The 26,807-nt window shown below is 43.8% G+C and overlaps 1 protein-coding gene across 1 annotated transcript in view; it reads left to right on the top strand.

Annotated features, from left to right (window-relative positions):
• The first annotated feature begins 14,307 nt into the window (after nucleotides 1–14,307).
• The window catches only part of DSCAML1 (DS cell adhesion molecule like 1), a 465,245-nt gene continuing 452,745 nt past the window's right edge, over nucleotides 14,308–26,807 (top strand). The window contains 1 exon segment of the mRNA XM_030221589.1: nucleotides 14,308–14,420. Within this exon segment, the coding sequence (XP_030077449.1) occupies nucleotides 14,378–14,420 (43 nt within the window). The 5' untranslated portion in view covers nucleotides 14,308–14,377.

Here is a 26,807-nt window from a genome sequence, read left to right as displayed (position 1 = left end):
CTGCTGCAGACTGCCAAGGTAGAAAGAAGCATTTTCCTGCCAGTTGAGATATTTTTTTGGTGGTGGTTGGGGGGAGGGAGAACACTTGGTGCCCACCCACTTCTTGTCTAGGCCCACCTAAAATCTGTTGTCTGGCTATGTCCCTGCCGCGCACTATCATTTCTTTAGGCTGACTGCAGACTTTCTCCTCCTCAGTGACTCACTCACTCCCATGAAGGAAAAGAGGATGGTGTGAGGAATCTGAACAGGACATGTGTGTACTAAAGAGTGGAGCCTACTGTGCACTAGAGCAAACAGATTAGGAAGGCGCTCCCCGTGTAGCCAGAGTAAAGCAGGTCTGGGCTCCAGATGCTATTAATAATAAAGTCCTGCTTCTCTCAGCAGTGCATGTAAAGTCGCAGAACACAAGGCGCGAAAGGATTAGAAACTTTCTGCTGTGACAAGCCCCCCCCCCCCCCCCCCCCAGCACCACCCCATACTTTTCTGGGCAGCAGCAGAGGTCAAAGGTTAAACTAGAGGACAGGTGATTTTGAAGTATTAAATGGTGATGAATTTCACTAAGCTTCTCAGGCTAAGCCGGGCTAGGGGATGATGCAGCTAGATTTGATTTGTTCCTCCCATTTGTTTGTATTAAAAGTATGAGGCGGAAGCCACCAAACATTTATTACAGAAATGATTACTGCAGCCACTGCTTCTCAACATGTGGGATATGTTAAGCTCACTTCACAAAATCCAATCCATTTTACAATTACCTTTTTCCTTCTCTCAACCCGTCCCCAGCCTCCCTTCATAGATTTTGAGGCATGAGTAAATAACACAGAACTACCAACTGACCCAGTGCCAGTAGGGACTTTGTAGTCCGCTTCTGATGTTCAGTTTACATGCTCAGTACACTGTGGTACTTTATAGTATCTCAGGGAACGGTTTAAAAAAAAAAGGGAAGGGGGAGATATGTAAAAGGTCCGCATCTCAACGATTTTGGAACAAAAAAAGTTAAATTTTAAAAGTTCACTAAAGGATCCATTTAGGATCCCGAGGATTACCTTTCTCAGGTGGTCAATGTTCAGCTGCCACACAGTCAGCATCGTTTATAAACACTGGCTGTGGTGGCTGTAAAAAATCAAATATTCAGCAGGGTATTCAGAAGGAAGCTTGCACCATAAGAATCAGTTCTGAGGGTGTAGTGAGTGTTGAGGACCCCCAATATCGAGCAAGCTCCTTTACTGAGTCTAGAAAAGGGCACACTTTTTGAAAACTTGGCACCCATGGCCCACAGCAGGGCATAGCTAGGTGGGGCCACGGGGGCATGGGCCCCCACAGATTTAGCCCTGGCCCCCTCTACTTTTGACCCCCCCCCACCGCTGCCGACTCTCCCCCCCGCCACCAGGTACCTTTGCTGGCAGGGCTCCCCAAACCCCACCAGCAGAAGTCCTCTTCAGCGCCGGTCTCCGGCGCGTGCCGTTTGCTGATCTGTTTCTGCATGCAGGACGTCAGGAGTCAAGACTCACAGAAACAGATCAGCAAACAGGCCGGAGACCAGCGCTGAAGAGGACTTCGGCTGGCAGGGGTTGGGGACCCCCGTCAGCAAAGGTACCTGGCAGCAGTGGGGGAGGGTCAGCAGCGACTGCGGAGCTGGGGGGCTTGAAAGTGGCAGGGAGGTGCAGGGGGGGGGTCAAAAGTGGCTGGGGGGGGGGGTTGGCAGCGCTGGGGGGACTAAAATGTGCCCCCTCACCTCGGGCTCTGGACCTCCCCTCCCGCCGAGGTCTGGCTACACCCCTGGCCCCCAGCAATATCCTTGCCGGCACTATCTGGATAGCAAGATAACTAACCGGAGAAAATTAGAACAGCAATTTTTCTGTCCTAATTTCATCTGGATGGGTATCTGGTTCACAGTCCAAATATCACCCAGGAAGCACCCAGCTCCACTCACACTTCTCCCAGCAATATCCAGATAGCACAGAGGCATTTTTAAAGGATATTCAGCAGCACTATATGGATTGTGCCATTAAATATTCCCAGAGAGCTGAGGATAAGGAAATATCCAGACAACTGCAGCAGATATCTGGGTAGATCCCTTTGGGGCCCTTTTAACAAGCTGCAGTAAGCACGAATGTGTGTTTACTGCAGCTAAAAATGGCATACCGTGGGCACACTGAGGCATCCTGTGGTACGTTGGGCATATGTGTATGCTACTGGTGCACTAAAAAATATTATTTTTGCTGCAGGGGTGTGTCTGAGGGTAGAGAGTGGGCGTGTCCGCACTAACCAGTTAATGCAGCTTCCTGACCGCGTGTTAGCCAATTAGTGCAAGGATTAACACATGAGACCTTACCGCCTACAAAATAGGTGGTGGTAAAAACTCATGCACTAATTTTTGTTAATGGCCATGTGCTAATGGCAACAGCACATACATGGCCATTAAATCAGAAAATGGAAAATCAGCCATTTTCGGGCCACTGCAAAAAGTAGCCTTGGCACACTGAAAAGACCTGCATAAGAGCGTGCTAAGGCTTCATAAAGGACCTCTTTGAATATTGACCCATCTGATTCTACCCATTGGAATCTGTGCTTCCAGTCCCATAAAGCACCAGAATAGGGTAGTTAGAAATCCAGGACTGGTCTCAAATGTCCTTACTGGAATTAGGTACATTAGCATCTATAAAAACAACAATGAAAATATCAATAAACAGAATTGAATGTCAGTCAAAAAGAAGAACATATGCGTTGCCATACTGGGATAGACCAAAGGTTCTTGAAGCCCAGTATCCTGTTTCAACAGTGACCAATCCAGGTCACAAGTACCTAGAAAGATCTGAGAACAGTAAAACAAATTTTATGCTGCTTATCCTAGCATTGGATTATCCCAAGTCCATATTAATAATGGCTTATGGACTTTTCTTTTAGGAAATTATCCAAACCTATTTTAAACCCTGCTAAGCTAAATGTCTTTTTCCACATTCTCTGGCAAAGAATTCCAGAGTTTAATTACACAATGAGCAAAAAAAATATTTTCTCCAGTTTGTTTTAAATTTACTACTTAGTAGCTTTATTGTGTGCCTCCTAGTCCTAGTATTTTTGGAAAGAATTAACAAGCGATTCACGTGTACCCATTCCACTCCACTTAGTATTTTACAAACCTCTATCGTATCTCCCCTCTATAACGATTTGCGTGTAAATCCAGAAACATGCAAATTTTGGAGGACTATGGCTAGAGGGCATTTCAGGGGTGTTCCAAAATTTTACGTGCATAAATACAGAATTTAGCCGAACCGCGCCTAATTTAGATACCAGCATTTACACCTGCTTTTAGCAGACGTAATTGCCAGTGCATAAAGTTAGGTGCAGTTTTTGCCTTAAGCGCTATTCTATAAAGGATGCGTACCCTTTATAGAATAGTACTCAGTGCATAAAATGTTTGGTGCCGATATTAATGCGCCACCTATAGAATTTACCCCTAAATGCACGATATTTCCTTATTTTTTATTTTGCTTAGGAGGGGGCATGTCAGGGGCAGAGAATGGTCATGAATATGCAATTCAGTTAGTGCTTTGACAGTGCGTGATAACTAAACAACACTGACTGAATGCGCCTCCTAAATAGAAATTGGTAAGTGCTCCCGCATTCATTTTTTTTAATTGGCTGCACGCTAGTGTTAACATTAGTGCAAGACTATATAGTCATCATATAGAGAAAAGCCCTGTGTGATGGCCATGCTAAAAATTAGCTTAACACGTGGAAAAGCTTCGAGTAAGGATGTATTGAGCCCATTTCTTAGCGTAGCTTAGTAAAAAGGCCCCTTTTTCTGCCAAGCTAACAACAGCAGACTGGTCTGAATATTGACCGGCATGTAGTTAGCTTCCGGGTGGCTGCTGTGACCTGGGTATTCACTACTGATACCCTGACATGGCCTACTTTAAAAACTGCTGACTCCCGCAGGCTGACTATTACACTCTATGTTAATAAATTCAATACTAATTGCATCGGCGTTTGGCAATTATTTAGAATGCAGGATGCTCCTCCAAGTTCACAGTTCGTTCTCATGCTTTTTGGTGTCTCTTCATTAAGCTCCTAGTGGATCTGTATTATTCAAGATGAGTTTGCCTTTCATTACTGGATTATTTGGGGGGGGGGGGGGGTTGAATCAGTTACCATCTATAGACCCCTGATGTAGGCATTTGTTGCTGAAACATCATGGACCATGTCAGGTCTGATCAATAAAGCGAAGTTGAGACACTGAAGGCTCCTTGTGCTTTTTTGGCTACTAGCTTTTGCTTCTTTGCTTTTGGACTCCCTCTCCTCAGTATTATAAATGCAGCCTTGCCATTCATTTGCTTAGATTTATGAGCCTAGTCCCCCCATCCTAAATCCAACCCTATTGCCACCCACTTCCTACGCGCCTAAATTTAAGAGTTTAGTGAGATTTGCAGTATAAAGTTATGCACTCAGCCCTTGTAAATTCTCAAAGATGCCAATTTATGAGCAAAACTCTCTAAGTCAGGAGCATAAATACTTTGAATATTAGGCTCAGAGATTCCAAGTCTTGGGTGCAGTGAGAATGTATTGAAAATGTGCACCAAACAGAAGAGAGACCCAGAGACAGCCTAGGACTCTGAGGCTGCTGAGAAAAGGAAAGAACCTAATATGGGTCAGTGATGTCCTCTAGCTGGAAAATAACATGTCAGTGCTGTGAGAGCTTCAGACACACTAAATACAAGAGAAAGACCCAGTCCTACAGAGCTTCCTCTGTGAGGCTCAGCACTATTCACCTGATACCTCATGTACATACACCAGCTGGTTTTCCCTGGGACGGTCTGCCTATCTGATGGAGCTCATGTACCTCTTGCTTGCACACCACATTAATCACACTCTGGCAGCATGGTGAGAACAGCTGTCCTAATTATGCTGAAATAAATAAATGATTACAGCCTTTGCAGCTTCTGACAAGGAGTCCTCCTGTGCTGGCAGTGCTCAAAGCTGGAGACCCTGTCTCTTGTCCAGGGAGGGGAGGGCCATACTGTACATTCACGAGAAAGTGGGAGCACAAAGCTAGGGGGGGGTCTTTACTAAAGCTTAGCTCAAGTTATCTGCAACAGGGCCCATTATTTAAGTAATAATTTATTTCTATTTATCAACTGCCTTTGGTGAACTGGGTTCAATTTCCACTGCAGCTTCTTGTGACTCTGGGCAAGTCACTTAGCCCTCCATTGCCCCAGGTACAAAAATAAGTACCTTTATATAATATGTAAACCGTTTTGATTGTAACCACAAAAAGGCAGTATATTAAGTCCCTTCCCCTTTCCCCTTTCCTTTTACTAAAATACATTAGAAAATGGATTTAGCGCATTTTAACATGATACTTTCTCACATGCTAAGCCAATTTCCAATGCAGCCTTAATTAAGGCATTTTTCAGCTATTTCTTTCAGCTCATGTGCTAGTGTTCGCTTTAGTGCACAATACCTGAAAAAAAGTTAATGCAGGAGCATTTACCACTTCCTATTTAGGAGATACCAAGTGATCTTGTGTTAAGTCTGCATTATTCGGTTATCGCATGCTAATACAAACATGTTAACTGAATAAAGATTCCTCGCCCATTCCCCACCCATGCCACACCCCTTCTGAAAAATATTTTTTAAAATATAAACAATGCATACTTAGCCCCAGATTCTATAAATGGTGACTAAAGTTGCACGCACAAATCAGTGCATGTAGCCAATTTGCATGCACAACTTAATTAGCTTAACAAGCTAATCAGCGCCAATAACAAGCAATTATTGGCACAAATTATAATTTACGCATGCAACATTCTAAGCTCATTCTGTAAAGTGGTGCTCATAAATTCTAATCCGCGGATCTCAAAAGGGGGCATGGCCATTGGAGGGTCATAGGCGGGTCATGGACATTCCTAAAAATTATGCGCACTGTTACAGAATATGCCTGATCCATGCCTAAGTTAGGTGTGGGCATTTACACCAGGTTTCATTCAGTTGGTGTAAATGACTGCCAAAATTTTAGTTGCGGGGACAGGCACTATGTATATTCTATAAACTGTGTTTAACTTTGGGTGAGGTTTATACAATAGTGCTAAGTGAGTGTTTTTTCAGCGCTGATTTTTTTAGGTGCCATTTATAGAACTTGGTTCTTAGCATGCATCAGGGGTGTAGCCAGACCTCAAGGTATGAGGGGGCCAGAGCCCAAGGTGGGGGGCACATTTTCATCCACCGCCACCTCGTCGCCCCCCTCTGCTGCCTCACCACCCTGCCGCTCCCCATCCACTGCCCCCGCTGTACATATCTTGGCAGCTGAAGCATCACTGCTGCAAATACCTTGGCTGGCGGAGGTCCCCAACCCCCACCAGCTAAAGCCTTCGTTCGGCACTGGTCTCCGGTGCTGCCACATTGTGCTGGATGAAGACTTCAGCTGGCGGGGGTTGGGGACCTCCACCAGCCAAACCAGAGGCCCACAGCAAATTTGGGTGGGCCCAGGCCCCCATGGCCCCACGTAGCTACGTCACTGGCGTGCACTAACATGGTTTAATGCATTTTGCTGTAAGCCTTTTCCTTCACGCTAAGGGCAAGATTCAGTAAATAATGTCCAAAGATAGGTGACGTGATGATCCATGCTAAGACAGTATTCTGTAAAGGGTGCTCTGTGCAAAGTTGGCACACTTCTCATACCTAACGTTGGGTGCGAGCATTTACACCTGCAAAAGCTGGTTCAAATGCCCACGCCCAACTGACGGCAGTTAGATGAACAAATTCAAGTATTCTATAACATCATGTCTAATTTCTGGGAATGCCCCTGGCCTGCCCATGCTCCTTCCATTGCCATGCCTTCTTTTGAGTTGTGCGCTATGAAATTAGGCAACTTAGAGTGACAGTATAACTATAGTAAAATCACCAAAATGTCAGTGTAATATACAATTATAACAATGGGTACACTCAGAAACAGGCAAATTAAAGTATTATTAAAAGCAATAATGGTTCCAGCTCTGCCTACAGCTGCTTGTGTAATCTTCATCAAATCTTATACATTCCAGCACTTCCGTTTTCACAGCAGAGCACCAACAGGCTGGTGGATGCATTCTCATTCTGTGACACTAGGGGGAGTCACCAAACCAGTTTCCCCTAGCCTTGGATCTTGTGTGGCTGCAGCATGCAGTTTGAAAGGCAGCATGAAGTCTTACTGCGGAGAGGTTAGAAGTAGCCACTGAATATTTACATCATTTAATTGATAAAAATCACTTTGCAAGGATGAGGCTTTCAGGTTCTTTGTGTGACTGTTTCCAGACCCTACAATTCAGCTATTACACATTGAGTTTTTACAGGGTAATATTTTTGACGATCATGACATCAGACAATAGGGTAGCCATAGTCTGATTAGAAACTTAGGATATGGTGGCAGATCCAGGCAGATGGTCACCAATTCAATGCTCCTTGGGTTGGCCAGGGATGGGGCTGGGCTGGGGTGGGGGTGGGGGGTGGAGAGCGGTGCTGTAAAGGAACATTCACATCCACAGTCCCTATGAAGAGCACACTTAGTGATGAGATTCGTGATTGCAGGGTTCTGGATGAAACTCCGACACAGGATCATTGCTACAATGATCAGACTAGGCATACTGGTGAGGGGATCAGATATAAAATAAGAAACCATATCCCAGCCCCAGAGCTGACTGAGCTGTAAGTTTATAGGAGTTGCAGGAGACTGCTTGAGAAAAAAAAAACACGCAGAACTTGGTGACAAATAAGGACTGAAAGTAAATTATATCATGATGACAGATGCTTTCTGTTTTACTGTCAGTGCTCAGAAATGTGTAAAATTATTGGATTTTATCCAATAAATTGAGAAGATCTAAGCCAATTGACTCATTGGAGACGCAAAGGCAACTGAAAGGCACAGGTAGTAAGTAAGACCCCTACTGCTTTCTCTGTTGCAAATCTGACCTCAGACCACTAGAGGCAGGGTACAAGTGCTAGGGACCATGTCACCCTCTCAGAGGCAGATCTGACCTCCAGCCATTAGAGGCAGGAGACAAGTTGTATGGGTGCTTCTGCATAGACACTATGAGATGATGAAAGATACTTTTCATCATATTTGGAAAAAATTGAACTGGTGGGTATAAGGATATACATAGATTCTGGGAAAGGGTGCAACTCCAGACTTATGCTGAATCATTCAAGTTAGGTTGGGGAAGTGATAGTTGTAGTGAAATGTTTTCAGTACACTGTGATTTTTAACTTAGTAGCATGGTAGACAACAGTAGAACGTGACCCACCCAGTCCTTTTTCTCTCTAGTTCTCCATCAGTTTGGGTAGAAGAACATATTAAATTCCCATACTTAAACATCCCCTGCAATGTCTTTTGACCACATTCTCAACTCCTTTTGAACTACTGTTCTCCTCTCTCTGTCCAAAAATATTTTTACTATGTTAAGAGTACTGACCTCAACCACCTCTATTGTCAAGCTCTTCCAGGTCTTGTCACCTAAATAGGTGGTGGTAAGGGCTCCCAGCGGTAATGGCCATGCGCTAATGGAAAGATTAGTATGTAGCCATTACAACCCCCCCCCCCCCCAAATGTGGCCATTTTACTGCCATTCTAAAAGTAGCCACAGCATGCTGGAAACCCACGTGCTGACAGCAGCACTGGCCACTTTTTAGTGCAGCTTAGCAAAAGGACCCCTAAACTATGTCAGTTAGCAGGCCCTATGTGTGACAGGTGAGCAGGAACTGCAGCATGACAGAGTATAGGACACACAATGCAGTAGTAGCTTAATGATTAGAACAGTGGGCTGAGAACCATAAATGCATGGTGCAAAGCCCTTTGCTGCTCCTTGTGATCTCGAACAAGTTTCTCAACAGCCTATTACCTTGGGTACAAATTTAGTGGATCTTCTACAAAGGAACGCTAGCGTTTTTAGCATGCGCTAAATGCTAAGACACTCATAGGACTATAATGGGCGTCTTAGCATATAGCACATGCTAAAAACACTATCATGCCTTTGTAAAAGGGGCCAACTAAACTGAAAACTTATATTCCCTTATTTACCAATTAGTTCAATGTGGATTAGAAAAGAGATATGGTAGACATATCTACTGTAGGATATAACAAACTATATAGCCTATAGGAAGCTAAAATTTTAAAAATCTCTCAAACAGATAAGTTTTCAAGTGATGGCAGAACATCATACAGTTACATTGACTTCTTATTAAAGTTGGCAAACTCTTTCAATTGTAGCAGCTTGGTAAAGAAAAGTTGATAATAATGTCCTGTTATATTTAATCCCTTTTGTGGCTGGAGTATACAGAATAAATGTTCCTTCAAATGTAAATTTATAGAAAATGAAGGAAACACTACTGGAGGGAACATATATCTTGGTGGTTGACCATGTAGAATTCTAAAAATCATACAAGTCAGCAATGTAATTTATGTAAAAAACTAGTAAAAAAGGCCCGTTTCTTAACACAATGAAATGGGCGCTAGCAATGTAATGAGTTCCTGCCATTAATGTTTCCACGGTTGTATTCTGAATATAATTGTTGTTTACATGTGTAAGATTTCTTTATATGCAATATTTTTTGTGTAAACTGTGTTACAATGTGGTAAAAGTTTTCCTTGTTCAGGCCCTTCAATCAGTTTAACAATCACATCAGAAGAGCTCCTTACTCCTGAGAATGCAACATACAGTTGCCCATGTGAGAGACTGTGACAGTGTGTTTTACAGACAGTGTAAGAGACATACACACAGAGTGATTGTGTGTGTGTATGTATGTGTGTGATGTGTGTGAGTGACAAAGTGATTAAATGTTTGTCTTCCCTTCCACTCTGTGCACTTGCCTCCACTGATGTTCGTACCTCCCTGTATATGATTGTTTGTTAGAGATTCAATCCACTTCACCTCCCTCCTCCAAATTCCGTTCTGTCTGATTGGTGAGGGCGGGGACAGTGAGAGCCAATGAAATGCTGAACTACAGACTTACGAACCCTACACTGCCACAGTACCACGGAGTCAGCGTCAGAACGTTGGAGGTGCTTTTTATTATATAGGATAGGATGGTGTTGCCCTCTCAGATTTACTTACATTAAATATCAATTGCACAGCAGTACTCTGCAGAATTTGAAGCTTATTATTTAATCTTTTAAAACAGTTTACATAAAGGATGTTACAATAGTCTAACTGTGAAAAGATACATAGACTTGCACTATAATCCAAAATTGATCCATATGAAAATAATGACATAGGAGCCTACATTTTCAGAATTTCCAGAAAACATTATGAACTAGTGCATTAACTTGTAATTCCATGGTCAGTAAAGGATCAAAAATAATTCCCAAAATCTTCAAACAGGATTTTCAAAAGCTATAATGACGTTATCAATAGTCACATTTGTAAACGGTCTTAAATCACTTGAAAGAACTCACCACAGAAGTTTTGCTTTATCTTTGTTTAGCTTCCAAACCCTGGCATTATACATATAGGGGTAAATTCAAAAAGGTGTACCAATTCTATAACGGCAATAGTGCATGAAATTGCCATTATAGAATAGAGCAAAAGTGGGCATGTGTGTGCCGAACTTTAGGTTTGAGCACTTACACCATGTCAAAGATTGGTATAAATGTCTTAAAGTTGGCAGTTGTGTGCATAAGAGATAGAGGTCTATAACACACCCCTGATCGGCCCACATACATGCCCCTTTGTAGTTGCCCACTATAACATTTATGTGCTAAGTTTATAAAATAGTGCCTAAGTGCAGTTACTTATCCGCATAACCACAAATTAGTGCTAATTAGCAACAATTAACACCCCTTAAGGGCTATTATTGGTACTTAAGACCAATTGGTGCCTAATTCAATAATTAAGTTGGGTGTGCAGCTGACACCATTCTATAAATTGCACATGCAACTAATCGGAAAGTTGAGGGCACACCTTTATAGAAAGAGGTGGATAATGCCAGATGTATAATCCGGCATGAGAGGTATTTTAGAAAGGACATCCAACTCAGAATATGGACATCCAAGTCGGTACATCACAAATGGATACAGCTTGTTCTAAAATACATGTGATATGGATGTCCATATGCTGGAAACATCCAGCATGAACATCTATTTTACACACTGAAATGTCCAAATTATAAATGGGTGGGGGGGGGGGGGGGGGGGGGAGAGAAACAAGGGACATGGATGTCTGTGTGGCAGCGTAAGACCGTCTGTTTATAAAATGGCCACACAGACATCCATACAGAGCAGGGAGGTAGTTTAATGGTTAGAGTAGTAGGTTCAGATCCCATTTTATCTTTTTATGATTTTTGTTTTAAATTGTGAGCCCTCCAGGAACAGAAAAATATCTACTATACCTGAATGTACACCACTTCAATAGCCTTCAGTCATGTAGGCGTCTTATATATTCAGGTACATTAGGTATTTTTCTGTCCCTAGAGGGCTCACAATTTTAAAATAATAATTATAAAGCTGAAGTGGGATTTGAACCTGGGTCTCTTGTGTTTCAGTCTACTGTACTAACCATTAAACCACTACTCAGATCAGCAGATTGCTCTGTTAAGAACCTATAGAGCCTTTTGTCTCTTACAGGAGTCACATTAGGGGGACAGCAACCACTGTGGGATTAAGATGTGGTGCTCAATCACAGCACCTTTTGTAACCTGGATGTGCCAAGTACCAGATTTAAATGATAATGTCCTTCTTTTTAGATATAGACATCCCTTCCCCTTCTGTGATTGGAGCTAGATGTCCATATTTTGGCCCCTCCTTAGTCCTGTTCAAAACATGCCCAGACCATACCCCCTTGCCATATGGATGTACAGCAGTGCTAGATGTCCATATCCTGGTTTTATATCATCAGGATTTGGCTGCCAATTCAATATGGACATCAAAATACCAGTTTTCAGATGCCCAAAACAAGAATAGAGCTCCTAAAATAACCACCTATATGTCTAGCATTATACATAGAGCCAAAGGGGAGTATTCTGTTACGTTTGGGATATTCCCAGTGCTTTAGCACTTAAACTGTATCTTAATCTGAAAACATTCTCCAGTAAGATCCTCTTCAGTGATTGTCTGTCAGGCTGACAGTGTTACCACGTGAGGGAGCTCAGAGCTGACCCTGGCACCAGGTGGTGCTGGCAATATGGTGACATACACAGAATACATTAGGGTGGGATTTGGCACCCTGGAGCTGAACTAACACAGAAATCAGATGCAGGTGTGTGTGTTTAACTCTGAATGCTGTCCTTTAAAAATGGCTCTTCCGTGGGTTTATAATGATGCTTATTGCCCTTTTACACCTCTTAAATGAGAAGAACTGAGCCACATTGTCTGATTATGATTATAAAGGAACAAAGAATGAAATCAGAAATCTTACTGTGCAGAAAACTGGAATATCCCAGATCTAAAAACAAAAACCACAGACACACATATGCCTGAAGAACAAGTCTGGGCATGCCAGAACCCCCCCTCCCCCCCCCCTGCTGGGTAGCTTCCTGTCACCCTTACTTCCCTTCTCCTCTCCTTATGACTGTCCCTTCCTCTGCCTGGAGCTTTGTAGAGCAGTGAGCTGAGAACCAGGGAAGCCCAGTTTGAACACCACTGTGGCTCCTTCTAATCTTGGGCAATTCACTTAACTTTTTATTGTCTCAAGTACAAACTTAAATTATGAGCCCTCTGGGGACAGAACATACCTATTGTATCAGAATATAGTATTGCATACCTATTGTACCAGGAAAATAATGTGCCCACTGTAACTGACCTTGAGCTACAACTAAAAAAAAAGACAGGAGTTAAATCCTTTCCACTTCTCATGTCCCCTTATCTAATCTCTTTCAGTCTTCTGCTTATTTCTCTATCCTAATCTCTCTTGCCTCTTTATCATCTTTCTCCTTCCATCTTGATTTTCCTAATCCCTCTTTTAGGATCAGAAGAGACCAAAATTTGCCTCTTCAGTTTGTGGGTGGTTCTTTGTTCCATTTCTAGTCACAGCTGTAACATTTGATCTACAGATAAGAGTTTTGGACCCCTCCCCACTGTGCAACAATACAATTTCATACAAACATCCTAAAATCCTTTCCAGTCTCCTCTGCTATCTGTGCAAGCTGGGCTTCAGGATTGTCAGCATGGAGGCCATTTCCAGGTGGAAAGTAGGGTGTTTTGTCATTTTTATTTCTAAAAACAGGAAGAAAGCACTGACACAAGATTTCTTTATGATATGTATTATTTTTGGTTTTGGTTCTTTGTGTTTTTACGGAATCATGTATGTTTATGATTTTTGTAAGCCCCTTAACGGTAAGTGGGGTAAAAGGTTTTAAAATAAATAATTAAATTGTGCAATCCCATTCAATTCTCACTGCAGCTCCTTGTGACTCTGGGCAAGTCACTTAACTCTCAGTTGCCCCAGGTTTGAAATAAGTACCTGTATATGCTTTTCAGTTTGAATGGATGATGTTTTTTAAATGTATTTACTGAACTAAGCCAGGACCTATTAAATGCTGCGGATTCAGGGGTGTATATCCTGGAGCTGTCAGACAAACTCTGCCACATTGTCACTAAGATGTGATGCGACCTGCTTGATTTTCTAAGACTTCTTTCTTTTTTTATAGGCAACTGAAAATAAACTCATTTAAACTCAGAGGAAGCTTACTTGAATAAAGATCAAATAAACTAGCTTGTTTGATGCTGCCAGTATCTTAGTTTTTCCCATCCTAATTTCGATCAAAATTACTTCTTCCCTATGTATGAGCTGCAAAGAGAAATTTCCAGCATTTAATAGTATAAAGCTATCTACCTGTATCCCTCAGTACAACGCATGGTTGTATCTATAAGGCAGCAGGTGAAAGATGAGTTTATGACATTGTACTGTAATTCCACTATGGTTTCTTCCACGAATATGGTTGGGGGTTGGAGGTTGGCGGAGGGAAGGACGGTAACTATACTTACAGAGGATCTACAAATCCATATAGGAGGACAGGGGCAAATATTTGTTTTTCTTTCCTGGGGGCGGAATAAAGCCAAACTGGAGGCTGCCACCAGAAATAGATATTTAAATGTGGTCACTTCTTCTCCCGCACAGATTACTAGATGGGGGGGGGGGGGGGGGAGTAATTAGCAGGCGGTTGCCATTGGGAGAAAAGGAGACTTCTGTCCCAGCCCTTGCTGGGGGTGGGGGAGTGGCTGAGTCCCTTCCCCTCCCTGCTGCTGACAAGAGCCAAGGCAGGGTGGGGGAGAGAGGAGGAGTCTCTCCCACCTCAGCTCTGTGAACGGCTGAACCTGGAGCCTTGTAGTACTGAAGGAAGCAGGCTCGTTACAGAGGGGCAACTCCAGAACTCCGGACTCGCCCTCCTTCCCAGGGAACAGAGGTCTCTTGATGGCATGTGGCTGGTAACGGTGACCCTGCTGTACTCTTTGCAGAAAGGTAAGTCCCTTCCTTTTGGGCTGAGTACGCTGGACAGAGCCAGCTCGGACTTTTAGCCAGGCTTCGTCTAATGCACGTTTCAGATTGCTGCTAGATCGTCTTGCCTGAATAATGCACGAAAGAAAAGGAGAGAAAACTGGTTTAAGCTTAAAACGTTAACAATTCGTCAAAGGTTGGCTATGTGAAGTGACTTGAGACGAGTTAAATATGTGTACGATTAAAGTCTGCTTCTCAGTTCGCAAACACTTTAGTGTTTGGACAAATATTAGGCATAATCAAATTTTCTTCCTTAAAATAAACATTTCTCTGATGCTTTTCGTTCACGGTAATTCTAATTGATTGATAACGTGCGATGTTAACCTGCTCTTAAAATGCAACACGAACTGGTGTCCAGGAAGGGACCCTTGCTAAAACTGGACTTAACTAGGGCTTTATTTCAGGGTCTGTCTGCTTTTCGGCAGCTCCGCTCTTCAGGATAGATTTAATTAGCAGAGGGAGCTGCATCTCTTCAGTTAACGCAGGCAGATCTGAGTGATTCTCTTCAATCCTCGCTGCTTGCATTTTGCGGGCATTAGGTGATTGCGGAGTGGCAGCAGCTGGCTTTTCTGGCTGGTGCGCCAACTTTGCCCCTGTCCTCCCTCACCGGCCACTCTTAAGTTCTAGACTAGAGAGTGACAGACTTTCGGTGTCTCGGTCCTCTTTTTTTTTTTTTTTTAATTTTTTCTTTCCTCCGGTCACCTGGCCCGGGAGAAGGAACTTTCCCCTCCCCACCCCCTGTGCTTTTTCAACATGCTTCAGGTTGCTAAGGGTGAAAGCCAACGGGCTACAGGTGAGGGGAGGGGCGAGTAAGACTACCCCTAAGCAGGAGGGCGAGTCTGGACCTGCGGAAGCGCATCTGCTTCAGGCTAAACCTAGGAAGAAGCAGGTTATACGGGGAAGGACGGATATGTTCAGTTAGTAACTGATCCATGGCATGGGAGCTTGGTTGGGTGGGTGAGATATAAATGACTCCAGCACGGGAGCTGAAGTGGAAGGGGTGTGATTGATCCGTAGTACCGGAGCTTCGGAAGGAGATGTAACGGGTCGAGGTGCACAAGCTTGGGGGAGTAGGGGAGAGACTGATCTGTGATAAAAGACTTTAGGATATTGGGGGGGGGGGGGGTAACTTCCCTGGTACTGGAGTTCGGAGGTAACTTATCCATGATTAAACTTGAGGGGAACGATTCTATATTGGTGGTGGTGACTGATCTGTGATAGAGGAGCTTAAGAGGAGGGGGGGGGGGGTTCAGGAAAGGTGGATAAATCTTAGACCCCAATTCCGATCGCCACACAATTAGATGGCACAGGCACTGTATAAGAGATCTGCTGAAGACAAGGAAGGAACTGATGCAGATCAAGGAGTGAAGCCCAGAGAGTGGCCCATGGGAACGGAGGGTCTTTGTTCATGGACAGAGGCAGATTTCTTTTTGACATGTCGAGGGGTCCGCTACTGTGTGCCAGGGTCAGAGAGGTATGATTTTCAGCGTTGGGAAGAAGATTATATTTCCTCTGTATTATTAAAAGCACATTTGTTCTCTGTTAGGGACAGGAAGCCATTTTGTCTTAATAGGGTTGAGAGAGAATTCTACTCATATTTTGGGGCGCTTCTCTTCAGTTTCCAGTTATGCAGACCCTTCTCTCGCCTCTATGCACTCGTTGAATCATTAGCTTTCCTCTCTCCAGTCAACCCTACTTCAGTGGTCTCGTTTTTCCCTCGAATATAAATGGTACCAGTTCTCCAGAAAATGGGCAAGTAGTCTTCTCTGGCCGCAGGTCTCTTCCTCTCCCAAAGCATGGCCCTTTCTTTGCTTTGTGTGGGAGACCTATGCAAAAGTCCTAAGGAAGTCCCTGGCCTTGGATGGGATTTCTGAAGAGCTCCTGACCTCGTGGTGGGACAGCAACCTCCTCTCTGTCCTCCCTTTTTCGTCTCCCAATATGCATAATGCCACTTTTCAAGGATACCTCCATTCCTACGGTGCATTAAATTTTTTTTGCAACAAAAGGCGTGATTTTATCCCTATACCCAAGGAGATTACCTCAGAACAGAAATAAAAGCTGGAAGTGGCCGATTTCGATTTTTTTTTTTGCGTCTTGAAGAGTGCTTTAAAGATCTGATGTTCTTTCAGCTGCTCAAAGGCTATTTACGGCAATATTGTAATCCCATAAGACAGGATAAATCCAGCAATGCTAAAGAAACGAACCGCGTCGTCCCCCTAGCAAGGTTATATTAAATGTAACTCGCACGTCAATATCAATCAAGTTAGCAAGAAGTGAGGTCCTGGGCAGAAGTCTCGCATCACAGAGAAAAATCTCTCCAAGTTAAAGGTGAACCCTTGGCACCCTTCTGGTTCCAGTGAAAAATTACTTTTGATATATATTGTCTTATACTTTGCAACCATAGCAGTTCCATAGATCCAGTTGGTGTGTGTATATTGAAATGTTGTTGTTTTTTCTTTTTACACAATTTCTGTAAATGTCATTCCAAAATAATGTTATTGCAGAAAAAAAAATGAAATGGAATTTTCTCTCCATCTGTCGCTAAGAAAACCTACGCGTTGCTTGATCTTGTAAAGAAAAGAAAAAAAAAATGAATGGCAAATAACAAGAGGATTGAAAGAGCATCTGTACAGCAAAACCTGAATACCTCACACCCACTCCCCAGAATCTGCCAGAAAGCTTTAGTCCAATGCTGATTTGATGAGACCGGTATAAACTGAAGCAGCCTAGTTGCAGGCTCCGGTTTCTACATCAGTTCGCACCGTCCTTATTCCTGCTGTTCCACTTTACAACCAAAACTGAATTAAGATAAGAATAGTTGAATAGACGGCTGAGGTGCTGAACTTTTGACTTTTTTTTTTTTTTTTTTGAATGATCCGAAGGAAAATGTTGGTTTCAAACGAGTAGAAACGGTGCTGCTAGGCGAATTTGTTTCTACAGTAGAAATGGTCAGGGTGTGAAGTTGGGGCTCCCTCCCCCCCCCCCCCCATCTCTCTAATCGGGGGCCCAACATCATGTATTATTTGAAACAGATAATTGTATTTTATCGGTAATCTAGTCTGGTAGCTTACTGAAGATGCTAATAACAGTTGGAAACCTGTCAAATAAAATGACACACTGATCGGAAAAACCTCAGCCCAAAGGGCCTCAGGGCATTCAGTTGACTTGCAAAGCCCCAGAAGCGGGGTGGGCAACTCTGAACATTGAAGGCTGCATGGGATACATCGATTTTTGCTTATAAATTGTGGCTATTTGAATTAAATATTTCACAAAAGAGGGCAAGCAAAACCATTTTGTTTGTTGTTTTGGCTGAAACTTGAATGTGTGGCCGAAATTTGATACTCGGTTTTGGCTGAATCTGGCCGAGCCCCCACTCCCTCCCTCCCTCTGCTGCTGTTATCCTGGAACTGAAAGAACTCCCACTTCCTCTCCCCCCCCCCCCCCCCCATGAACAGAAGAAGCTTTGCATCCATAGGTCCCCTCAGGCTTATCATACCACCCTGGTAGTTTAGTGACTAGTCTGGGGATCCCCAATCATCCTGCCAATGCTGTCTCCATAGTCAAAATGGCTGCCATGACTTCCAGTGGTACATTTTGAGATTGGAGTTGGCAAAGGTAGGAGCGACAGCAGATTACTCCTGCCTGTGCAGGCTCCAATCTCAAAATGGTTGTCATGATCTCTAGTGACAATCTTGCGAGACTGCTGCTGGAAGTGACAGCAGCCATTTTGACTGTGGAAATGGCATGGGTAAGAGTGAATGAGGATCTCTCCTGCCCTCACTAGCCATTAGACCACCAGGGCAGTACAGTAGGTCCAGAAGAAGGATTTCTCCTGTTCAGGGAGGGAGGGAGGAAGTGAGAGCTCTTTCAGCTCAAGAAGGAGGAGAGCCATGGGGCAAAGCAAAAAAAATGTTGGTTTCAGCTGACAACGCACTGGCATTTTTGGCAGAAACAACCTCTATCTCACAGCATTGGAACATGACATGAGCCTCTTCTGCACAGGGGCCAATGCAGAAAGTTACCATGCACAGAAACACACAAATTAATGAGCATTCTGTATGTGTGTTACTGGTTTCACAATGGAGAAAGGGTTTATCGCAGCAGTTAACGTGCTTGGTAAACAGTGCACAGCGTGATAAAATGCATAATAATGAGTCCATTGGATAAAATGCACAGAAGTAATGGGGAATTTTAACATGCTAGAAATTTACTGCCTGGTTTAAGGCAGGATAAAAGGGTGGTTGAGAAGATTTAATACCAGGTCTGGGGATTTCTGCCAGTTTTTTTTTTCTGTAACCAGAGCCAGTGTCTAACCAGTAGCATATCCAGAAGTGAATTTCTGGATGGGTCCACACACTCTGCCCTCCCCTAAGCATTACATTTAATACTTTGGCTGGTGGGAATTCCCAGGCCCCACCAGCTGAATACCCCTCCACCAGAACCTCATGGACTATCTGAACACTGGGGAAGTTGGTGACACACTTCTAGCCACCAATGCTGGCACGCTCAGTTCAGGTGCATCAGCTGAGCATTCATAACAGGCGCTGGCACCAGTGACTGGAAGTATATTGCTTATTTCCCCAGAGTTCAGATGGCCTGGGGATTCTGGCAGAAGATGTCATAAGAACATAAGCATTGCCATACTGGGACAGACTGAAGGTCCATCAAGCCCAGTATCCTGTTTCCAACAGTGGCCAATCCAGGAAGTACCTGGCAAGATCCCAGAACACCAAAATAGTTTTTATGCTGATTATTCTAGAATATGCAATGAATTTTCCCAAGTTCATCTTAATAATGGCTTATGGACTTTTTCTTTTAGGAAATTATCCAAACCTTTTTTAAACCCTGCTAAGCTAACTGTTTTTACCACATTCTCTGACAAATTCCAAAGTGTAATTACTTATTGACAATTAAAGAAATATTTTGTCTGATTTTGTTTTAAATTTACTACTTAGTAGCTTCTTTGCATGCCCCCTAGTCCTAGTATTTTTGGAAAGAGTAAACAAGTGATTCACATCTTCCTGTTTCACGCCACTCAGTATTTTATAAACCTCTATCATATCTCCCCTCAGCCATCTCTTCTCCAAGCTGAACAGCCCTAGCTGCTTTAGCCTTTCCTCATAGGGAATTCATCCCATCCCCTTTATTATCTTAATTTCCCTTCTCTGTATCATTTCTAATTTCACTATATCTTTTTTGAGATGCGGTGACCAGAACTGCACACAGTATTCGAGGTGCAGTCGCACCATGGAGCGATTCAAAGGCATTAGAACATTCTCAAGTTTTGTTTTCCATTCCTTTCCTAACATTCTTTTTGCTTTCTTAGCCACTGCCACACACCGAGCAAAGGGTTTCAATGTATCATCAGCAATGACACCTAGATCCTTTTCCTGAGTGGTGACTCCTAATGTGGAACCTTGCATCACATAACTATGGTTTGGGTTCCTCTTTCCCAAAAGCATCACTTTGCATTTGCTCACATTAAAGTCAACTGCTATTTGGATGCCCAGTCTCATAAGGTCCTCTTGCAATTTTGCACAATCCTCTTGCGATTTGACAACTTTGAATAACTTTGTGTCATCAGCAAATTTAATTACCTCACTAGTTTATTCCCATCTGTAGATCATTTCTAAATATTTTTTAAAGCAGTGGTCCCAGCACAGACCCCTGGGGAACCCCACCATCTACCCTTCTCCACTGAGAATACTGACCATTTAACCCTACTCATCTTTTAACCAGTTTTTAATCCACAATAGGATATTGCCTCCTGTCCCTTGACTTTCTAATTTCCTCAGGAGTTTTTCATGAGGTACTTTGTCAAATGTCTTTTGAAAATCCAGCTACACAATATCAACTGGCTCACCTCTATCCACATGCTTATCCACCCCTTCAAAGAAATGTAGTAGATTGGTGATGCAAGATTTCTCTTCACTAAATCCATGTTGGCTTTGTCTCATTAATCCATGCTTATGAATATGCTCTATAATTTTGTTCTTTATAATAGTCTCTACCGTTCTACCCAACACCAACATTGGGCTCACCAGTCTATAATTTACCAGATTACCTCTGGAACCCTTTTAAAAAATAGGCGTTATATTGGCCACCAGGGCCGCAGAGAGACTGGGCCGGGCCCAGGGCAAGGCTGCCCCCGGGGCCCCACCCTGCCCCCCCCAAGGTCGTCGTCACCACCCCCCTCCATCCACCACCGGGCCGGGCCACCCTGAATTCAAATCATAGCGCCTCACCTCGACCTCGCTCCATGTGAAAGAAGCGCAGCAGCGGCAGTCTGCAGATCGCCTCCCTTCGGGCCTTCCCTCCCTGTGTCCCGCCCTCGTTCAAGTTAGGTCAGATGAGGGTGGGACACAGGGAGGGAAGGCCCGAAGGGAGGCAATCTGCAGACTGCCGCTGCTGCGCTTCTTTCACATGGAGCGAGGTCGAGGTAAGGCGCTATGATTTGAATTCAGGGAGGCCCGGCCCGGTGGTGGACGGAGGGGACTTCTTGGCGGCCCTGTTGGCCACCCTCCAATCTTTGGTACCACGCTTAATTTTAAAGATAAATTACATATTACTAATAGCTCTACAAGCTCATTTTTCAATTCTATCAGTACTGTAGGATATATACCATCCAGTCCAAGTGACTTGCTACTCTTCAGTTTATCAGATTGCACCATTACATCTTCTTTGTTTCAGTTTCTCTGACTCGTCAGCATTGAATACATTTCTGGCACCGGTATCTCTCCCACATCTTCCTCTGTGAAGACCGAAGCAAAGAATTCATTTAATCTCTCTGCTATGGCCTTGTTTTCCCTGATTGCCCCTTTTATCCCTCGGTCACCTAGCGGTCCAATTGATTCTTCATTTGTCAGCTTCTTGCTTCTAATATACCTAAAAGTTGTTATTCTGTGTTTTTTGCCTCCAATGCAATCTTCTTTTCAAAGTTTCTCTTTGCCTTCCCTATCAGCGCATTACATTTGACTTGCCGTTCCTTATGCTGTTTCCTATTACTTTCAGTCGGATCCTTCTTCCATTTTCTGAAAGATTTTATTTTAGCTCTAATAGCTTCCTTCACCTCACTTTTTAACCATACCGGCTGTCGTTTGCCCTTCCTTCCTCCTTTTTTAATACATGGAATACATCTGGTCTGGGCTTCTAGGATGATATTTTTGAACAGCATCCACACCTGATGTAAAAAGTTTTGCTTTTTTTTCTTTCATTTTATAGTCTCCTTTTTGAAAGTTAAATGCTTTCATATTGGATTTCATGTGTGTACTTTACTTCAGAGCTGATATCAAATCTGATCATATTATGATCACTGTTATCAAGCAGCCCCAGCACCATTACCTCCTGTATCAGAACATGCACTCCACTAAGAACTAGGTCTAGAATTTTTCCCCTTGTTGGCTCCTGAACCAGCTGCTCCTTAAAGCAGTCATTGATTTCATCGAAGAATTTTACCTCCCTGGCATGCACTGATGTTACACTTACCCAGTCAATATCAGGGTTATTGAAATCACCCATGTGTTGCCCAGTTTGTTAGCCTCCCTAATTTCTGATAACATTTCTACATCAGTCTGTTCATCCTGGCCAGGTGGACAGTAATACACTCCTATCACTATCCCTTTCCCCTTTACACACATCTTCAGCTGGCAGGGCTTAGGGATCCCCGCCAGCTATAGTGATGTACCCCACTGTTGGATGGGCCTGAATCCAAAGTAGGTGGGCTCCTGCCTACCTGGACTTACCCATGGTTAAGCCACTGTCTGCAACTTTAAAAGAGAAACAGGAGGTTACAACTCTGTGCATGTAACCAAAGTGGTAGTGCACATCAGCACATGCTGTTCTGCACATAAATATGAGCCACACAGAAATTTAATATGTGAGAAATTTTGGTGAGGCTCATATTCATACACACGTGTGTTGCCACTTTCCTTTTCTTTGGACATGCACACAGTGAAGCTGCACTTGCCACAAAACCTGTGTGTGCATGTGCCTGGCAGGTTTTCCTCAGTTTTAGCGTGCAAAATTTGTGCCCTTTGAATTTGCAGCTCATTAGCTTACCGCATCGCCACAGAATATTTTCTCATTAATCTCACAGCCTTTGGTACATTCTGTGCCTGAGAAGTTGCAGCCCTCTCTTATGCTGGGTAACCATGAGCTGAGAGCCCAGAAGGGAAGGGGAAGTGAACCGCTGCTTCTCATGTTCTCTAAACAGCAGCATTACGCAAGCAGAGAAGTAGCTTGGTGGTTAGAGCATCAGGCTGAGAAGCAAGGGTTCAAATCCTCTAAGGCTTCTCCCTATTGCCTCAGGGTCAAGCGTAGGAGTTTTTACTAAGCTGCAGCCAAAGTGGCCCTGCGTGGATTTTTCCTGTTCACTTAGGCCACTGTTATCGCAGCATAAAAATGACCTTTTTCTATTTCCTGTATTAACAGCCATGCAAATGTTGTCCATTTAAAACAAAACGAGTACATACATGCTATTCCTGCACTAAGTGTGTGGTACTATAGCTGTGCTAACTGATTAGCACAAGAATGCCTACTTTCTGCCCCCAGACGTACCCCCTCAAAAAAATTAATAGAAGGGTCCCTTAGATTGTAAACCCGCTAAGGACAGGGAAATACATTCAGGTAAGTAGGTAACTTTCCCTGAACTATCATGAAAGCAGCCTGAACTAAATCCACAAAAATAGATAAGCCAATTAACCCCAATAATTGGATGCTAACAATCGATTATTATTGCCAGAATTTACGCATTCATTTTCCTAGTCAGGATTCTATAAAGATGTGCATGTAAACTTTTCTGTGTTGATCCCAAAAGAGGGTGTGGCCATGGGATGGGTATAGGTGGATCATGGGCATTCCTAGAATTTGCATGCAGTTAGGGCCAGCATTAAGGGATGTCAAACAGGGCAATTGCCCTGGGCCCCCATACCATAGGGGGCCCTAAACCTGCCTCAAGCTAAAGGAAGCATAGGCTGAAGGCCAACGTTTGGGCCCCCTCCCCAGTTTCTGCCCTGGGCCCCTGAATGTCTAACACCAGCCCTGAAGCAGTGTGGTAGATCTGTGCCTAATTTAGGTGTGAGGATTTATACCAGGTTTCAGTTGGTGTAAATCTTCATGCCCAGGATCCCGGCGCTAAGACCTATTCTATAAATATTGCCTTACTTGTAGCACTGTTTATAGGATAGCTCCTAGTGCTCATTCGGGTGCCATTTATTTCTATATTTTATTTATTTGTTACATTTATATCCCACATTTTCCCACCTATTTGTAGGCTATTTACAGAATCTAGTCCAAAGTAGAGAGCTGCACGAGGACAGAAATCTAACCTGTCCTTACCCATCCCTGCAAGAATTTAACCCGTCCCCATGAGAACTTAATCCCCACTGTTGCTCCTTGTGATCTTGGGCAAGTCACTTAACCCTCCATTGCCTCAGGTACAAACTTAGATTGTGAGCCCTCCAGAGTACCCGAATGTAACTCACCTTGAGCTACTACTGAAAAAAGGTGTGAGCAAAATCTAAATAAATAAATGGTACCTAAAAAAAAAAAAAAAATTCTGGTCGGTTCTCTGTCTTTCTGGACTTCAGCCACAGCACTTCAGGCAAGGAAGGAATGGAAGTTCTGGTGTGCATGTGTAAGACTCATCTGTGATTCGCTGGCAATGTGTGCTCAGATGTCACCACATGTATGCACCAGTAGGTCAGGTGACCTCTGATACTCGTGCCTGCCTGTGTCACAGCTGAGGCCTGCACATCAGCCTGTGAGCAGAAAGGATTAATGGAAGACTTTCTGCATCTGCGCTGTTAAAGCGAGGAGGAGGTGGCACTTAAAAGAACTTGGTAGGTGAGAGGCTGGCGCAGGTGCAGCTTACACTTCCATGGGAACCCCCACGGGAACTGCTTCCATCCCCTTGGGAACCCCACAGTCCTGGAGGGGATTCCTGCAAAACCCCGTTCAAATACAGGTCTCTAGTCCAAAGTATCTAAACACCATATCAAGCAATTTTCCCTCTAAGCGGAGCAGAAGTCCGCCACCTACAGTCCTGCCAGTAGGGGGTGCTCTTACAGAGGGAAGCTCTGCACAACTCCTAGCAACTGAAAGCACAATATTGAAGTACCACCCCCCACTGGCAGCAATGTAATTGGAGGACAGTCATTTAGCTTGGAGGGAACAGTGAAGCAAGTATAGAGAAATGGGGCTATTGTAGAGCTATTTTTAATATCATTTTAGTGATGAGATCCTTGGTGTGCCTGACACTTGCTTAGTGTGAGAGAAACAGCAGAACTTGGGAGGATTAGCCATTGCAACTGCTTTAATTTAAATATCTATGCAGCTGCATCACCCAGGAAATTGAAAATAAAGAAAAATGATTCAATTTACCATAAAAGCTTTTAATTACAAAGCCAATTAAATCTGTGTTCATATTCTGAAATGAAAAAGGAACCTGATAGAGACAGCAGGATACACACACTCGTCTGATAGTGATTCCAGGTTATTAATGCAATATACGAACTGACATTTTTATGTCATCATATATAAAGCACAGAGAATAGCAATTCCCAGCCTTTGCTGTGGGTCTCTTGGCTAGTTTTGCTTCTTAATTTTTAGATTTTTATTTATTTTTTGTGTGTGTGTGTGTGAAATAAACATTTTAAAGAGTAGTGTGAATATCCCAGTTTCCTATAACCCCACACTCCCAGGATGCACTCAGGTGATTTAAGAGCATTCAGACCTGAGAAGTAGGTCTGATTGCCAGGCACCAAAGAGAGGGGGAGGGCACCACTGGTGCTAATTGGTTTGGTGCAGTAATTGCTATAGAAAAGGCTAAAATCCTGGAGATGGATGAGGGTAGCTGAGACAGGAAATTATCTGCACAGCTGAGGAATATTTAGTGCTTGGGATTTGTCAAGCATTTTGTGGGATCATCACAATGGGGCTCATTTTCAAAACAGAAAATATCCTAAAAAGTGTCAAAAAGCACCATTTGGATGAATTTCTTCTTAAAAACGTCCAAATAGGTATTTTTGAAACCTGGTTTGCACATGTCTATCTATGCAATTCATCTGTAGTGCATCCAAATCACCAGAGGGTATGTTGGGTGTGTTTCAAAGGCAGAATTAGGGTGGGCCTAATACTTTGACATTTTGTTCAGAAGGAATGGATCCTCAGAAGCTTAGCTGAGATTGGGAGGTGGGGCTGGTGTTTGGGAGGTGGGGCTAGTGCTGGGCAAGACTTCTATGGTCTGTGCCCTGAAAATGGCAGATACAAATCAAGCTAAGGTATACACAAGAAGTAGCACATATGAGTTTATCTTGTGGGGCAGACTAGATGGACCGTGCAGGTCTTTTTTCTGCTGTCATCTACTATGTTACTATGTTATAGCCATAATGGAACAAAATGAAAATATGCAGGGTGAAAATCTAAAGGGTTTGGTCTAGACCCATTTTTATAATGAATAAGGCACAAAAGGTGCCCTAAATGACCTGATGACCACTGGAGGGAATCATGGATGGACCCTCCCCCCCCCCCCAGAAGCGGAGCCAGGTTGACGGCGCGGGGGGAGCGAGAGCGGACTTCCGCCGGTGCCGGACCACATTTTCAATGCAACACATTGAAAAAAAAAATAGGCACCAGCACCGACAGAACTCTGTTTGGGGGAGCGGCTGCTCCCCTGGCGCCCCCCCCCCCCCAAATGTGAATAAAAACAGTACTTACCAACTTCTATGACAGCCTCAGCTGTTATAGCCAGGTCTATTAGAGCAGCATACAGGTCCCTGGAGTAGTCTAGTGGTGGGTGCAGTGCACTGTAGACCAGTGGACCCAGGTCCATACCTCCCCCTACCCATTACACTTGTGGTGGAAACTGTGAGTCCTACAAAACTCACCGGAAACACACTGTACCCACATATAGGTGACCCCTTCACCCATAAAGACTATTGTAGTGGTGTACAGTTGGGGGTAGTGGAGTAGAGGAATGGCCCGATGGTTAATGCAGTGGGCTTTGATCCTGGCAACCTGGGTTCAATTCCCACTGTAGCTCCTTGTAACCTTGGGCAAGTCACTTAACCATCCATTATCCCAGGTACAAAACCTTAGATTGTGAGCCCTCCAGGGACAGAGAAAGTACCTGCATATAATATGTGCAGTGCTGCATAGGTCTAGTAGTGTTATAGAAATGATTAGTAGTGGTGGGTAGCAGGGGCGTAGCTGCTATGGGGCCACGGGGGCCTGGACCCCCCTGCTGGCGACCCTCTCAACCCCCCTCCCTCCCCCAACCCGCCGCCTGCTACCTTTGCTGGCGGGGGACCCCAACCCCAGCCAGCCAAAGTCTTTTTCCTTTGTTTGGTTTCT

Source organism: Microcaecilia unicolor, chromosome 12, assembly GCF_901765095.1.
Source record: "Microcaecilia unicolor chromosome 12, aMicUni1.1, whole genome shotgun sequence".
Taxonomy (NCBI): Eukaryota; Metazoa; Chordata; class Amphibia; order Gymnophiona; family Siphonopidae; genus Microcaecilia; species Microcaecilia unicolor.
This window is presented reverse-complemented; position numbering and strand designations above follow the sequence as displayed.